Source organism: Dipodomys ordii, unplaced genomic scaffold (assembly GCF_000151885.1).
Source record: "Dipodomys ordii isolate 6190 unplaced genomic scaffold, Dord_2.0 Scaffold45, whole genome shotgun sequence".
Taxonomy (NCBI): domain Eukaryota; kingdom Metazoa; phylum Chordata; class Mammalia; order Rodentia; family Heteromyidae; genus Dipodomys; species Dipodomys ordii.
The window spans coordinates 8464372-8468427 of NW_012267261.1; the positions used below are offsets into that span (position 1 = coordinate 8464372).

General features: G+C 39.5%; 1 protein-coding gene across 2 annotated transcripts in view; it reads left to right on the forward strand.

The window, feature by feature from the left end:
* Lrch3 (leucine-rich repeats and calponin homology (CH) domain containing 3) overlaps window positions 1–4056 on the forward strand; it is a 121672-nt gene that overhangs the window by 51608 nt on the left and 66008 nt on the right. For both annotated transcript variants that reach the window (XM_013019419.1, XM_013019420.1), the window contains exon 8: window positions 2376–2496. In XM_013019419.1, the coding sequence (XP_012874873.1) occupies window positions 2376–2496 (121 nt within the window). The remainder of the gene's footprint in view (window positions 1–2375; window positions 2497–4056) is intronic.

Sequence of the window (4056 nt, forward strand, 5' to 3'; positions counted from 1 at the left end):
TTCCTTCCTTCCTTCCTTCCTTCCTTCCTTCCTTCCTTCCTTCCTTCCTTCCTTCCTTCCTTCCTTCCTTTCTTCGGTTGTGGGGCCTGAACTCTGCCTCAGCTCTTGGCTAGCCCTCTACCACTTGAGCCATAACACCACTCCCACTTATGTGGTATGTGGTGCTGAGTAATCAAACTCAGGGCCTCATGCATACAAGGCAAGCACTCTACCACTGAGCCACCTTCCCAGCCCCAAGTACATTTCTTTTTGAACAGTATTACCCCCCTCCCTCATTTTCTCCCACTTTCCTTCCCTTCTATCCCTCTATCCCAAGTTGTAAAGTTCATTTCCAGCATAGTGTCTAGTGAGTATCACTGTTACATTGCTTCACCCTTTGTACCACTGTTTCTGTGATTCCCCTTACCTTCCCCAAATCAGATAAACTTATATACAAGACAAAGGATACCAAAATCAAAAACTGTGACAACAGGGAAAAGAAAAGGAAGGAAAAAGAAATAACTGCAAACAGTCCCCCCCCAAAAAAAAAAACTTTGTTGTTTTCATATCTTGGAGTTCATTTTGATTAGCATAATTTTAGATGGTCATATGTACATAGCTGTGATACTCTGCTAGGTCTATTCTAGCTATATACTAATTATTACAAATGAAGGAAACCATGGAGCCTATATTTCTTTGGGTCTGGCTTACTTGGCTTGATACGATTTTTTCCAAGTCTTACCATTTTCTTACCAAAGGGGGTGATGTCATTCTTTCTGATGAAAGCATAGAATTCCATTGTGTATATATAACACATTTGCTTGACTCATTCAGCTACTGAGGGGCATCTCTTGTCTCCAATAAAACTACTCACAAAAAGCCTGCAGTGACACTGTGGCTCAAATGGTAGCATAACAGCCTTGAATAAAAGCACAGGGATAGTGCCCAGGCCTTAAGTTCAAGCCCTAGGACAGGCAAAAACATTTTTTTAATTTAAAAAAGCATACTAACCTCCTCCCCCAAATAACAACAACTGTAGCCTAAACTTTGAGGGGCTTGATAATGTGGACTAGAGGTAGTAGAAGGGAAATTAGAAGGTATGAAAATAGCCAGGCAGGGCTGGGAAGGTGACTCAGTGGTAGAGTGCTTGCCTTGAATACATGAGGCCCTGGGTTCGATTCCTCAGCACCACATAAACAGAAAAAGCCGGAAGTGGTGCTGTGGCCCAAGCGGTAGAGCACTCGCCTTGAGCTGAAGAGCTGAGGGACAGCGCCTAGGCCCAGAGTTCAGGTCCACGACCAGCAAAAAAAAAAAAAAAAAAATAGCCAGGCACTAGTGGCTCATGCTTGTTATACTAGCTAATCAGGAGGCTAGGATTTAAGATTGTGCTTTGAAGTCAGCCCTCACAGAAAGTTCGTGAGACTATCTCCAATTAAACACAGAAAAAGCCAAAAACGGAGCCGCAGCTCAAATGGCAGAATGCTAGCCTTGAACAAAAGGACCTTAGGGATGGCATCCCTATAGGGGCTGATGGATAAAAAGATGGAAGCTTGGCAAAGATGTTAGCTTAATGGTAGAATACTTGCTTAGCATGTTTAAGGCTCCGAGTCCAATTTCTAGAACTGAGAAAGACAGAGTAAGAGAGCAGGAACAAAGGAAGACAGGGAGAGGGATAACATTCAGAGAGTTTATGTTCTAAATGATAACACTTTGTGTTGTTTAAGTATTAATGCTGTTTTCTACTTTCTAAAGTTACTAAGGTGTGGTATTTTAGCTAAAATTAAATAAGCATTTGATACCGATACTGGTAATATATATTTACAACATTATTTCACTGAATACAAATTACTTGTGCATGTATGCCTTGGTGGCTGTGTCCATACAAAAATAGAGAGATAGATAGAGAGATAGGTAGAGAGATAGATAGATCATTTAAACCCATATGTTTACTTATGGAGTCATCATAAGACCTTTCTTTTTATTAATTTTTTTGCCATTCTAACCTTTTTATGTGTATGTTTTGCATTTTAACTTTTTTATGTATGTGTTTCCATTGCATTAAATATATTCAGTGTTGTACGACCATTTCCAAAACTTTTTTTTTTCTTTGTCAGTCCTGGGGCTTGAACTCAGGGCCTAGGCACTGTCCCTGAGCTTCTTTTGCTCAAGGCAAACACTCTACCACTTGAACCACAGCACCACTTCCAGCTTTTTCTGTTTATGTGGTACTGAGGAATTGAACCCAAGGTTTCATGTATGCTAGGCAAGCACTGTACTACTAGGCCACCTTCCTAGCCCCCATTTCCTAAACTTTTTTGCTATTTCTTCAGTGTAAATATTATTATTATAGCTATACTTAATTAGAAATGATTTCTTTAAATATTTCTTCTTTTAAGCCTACAGACGAATTTTCAGATCTGCCTCTTCGAGTAGCAGAGATTACTAAAGAGCAAAGACTACGAAGAGAAAGCCAATATCAAGAGAATCGCAACAGTTTAATAGTAACCAACGGTGGAGGTGAGCATAACTGCTAACACCTAGAAACTCTTAATCACAATATCTTTTTCAAATGATCTTTTTACATCCACTCTTTTTTGTGTGTCTGTAGCTTCTTTACTATCTTAAAGATTTATTTAATTATTATTTATATTTTGTGGGATAAAATTTCAATCTCTCTCTTTCTCTCTTTTGGTTCAGGTATTGAGTCTTGAACTCAAGGCCTTACGCTCACTTGACTTTTTCACTCAAGGCCAGTGTTTTACCCTTGAGCCATACAGTTCCACTTTTAGCTTTTTGCTAAAAGATAATGAGATAATGAGTAGGCTGGCTTCAAACCATGATACTCAGATATTAGCCTCCACAGTAGCTAGGATTATAGGCATGAACCACCAGTGCCTCACAGTTAGAGACACTTTAATAATCATTTGGAAAGGAAATTTTATTTGGACAGTTCACCTAGAGTAGATCTTTGTTAATTCTGATTTCACTGTGATCTTCTTTTGAGGTAGTTAATCTCCCTGTGTGAAGTCCTGAGCACTTTTCTGCTTAAGGCTAGCACTCTACTACTTGAGCCATAGCTTTACTGTTCAGGCTTTTTGCTGTTTAAATGGAGGTAATAATCTCATAAACTTTCCTGCTTAGGTTGGCTTTGAATTGATATCCTCAGATCTCAGCTTCCTAAGTAGTTAGTATTAGAAGCGTGAGCCACTAGTGTCTGGCTGTCTTGTTTTTTTTTTTTTTGGGGGGGGGGTCCGGTTGTGGGGCCTGAACTCTGGGCCTGGACGCTGTTCCTCAGCTCTTCACTTCAAGGCTAGCGCTTTACCACTTGAGCCACAGCGCCATTTCCGGCTTTTTTCTTTTTGCTTATATGGTGCTGAGGAATCGAACCCAGAGCCTCAGGCATGCAAGGCAAGCCCTCTACCACTGAGCCACCTTCCCAGCCCGTGGCTGTCTGTTTTAAGATTAGTTTTTACCATGTTACCCATGTGATCTCAACCTCCTAAGTAAGTAGGATTGCAAGTACATATGACCATGCCACAATTCCTGTTTACCATTTCTCTCATATGGAATAATAAATCTCTGAAATTTCTGAATCTTTGTTTTCCTTATTTTTGGCATTTAAAGCTTAATAGGTTAATAGAATTAACAGAGATCATACTGCTTCCTTATACTTTTGAAGTATTCTTGCTTTTAACATTTCATACTATATTGCTTTAGTTTGAAGTACCAAATTCTAATGTTAAAATTGTAACGGGCAATTAAAGGAAAGAAGTTACTTTGATTTTTCCAGAAATCCATCCTATTTTCAGAGAAAAGCTTTCATCTCTGAATGAGTTTAGTAAATGACTGTTGTCTTTTCCTCTCCATCCTGTTTTACTTATTCCTTTCACTTCTCCATTCATATTCAGAGTTTCCTTCTAATTTTTCTCTCATAGAAGATATCTTCCCAACCAGTTCATTTAAGATTTAATACAGGGCTGGGAAGGTGGCTCAGTGGTTAAAGCGCTTGCCTTGCATGCCTGAGGCCCTGGGTTCAATTCCTCAGCACCACATAAGCAAAAACAAAAAAGCCGGAAG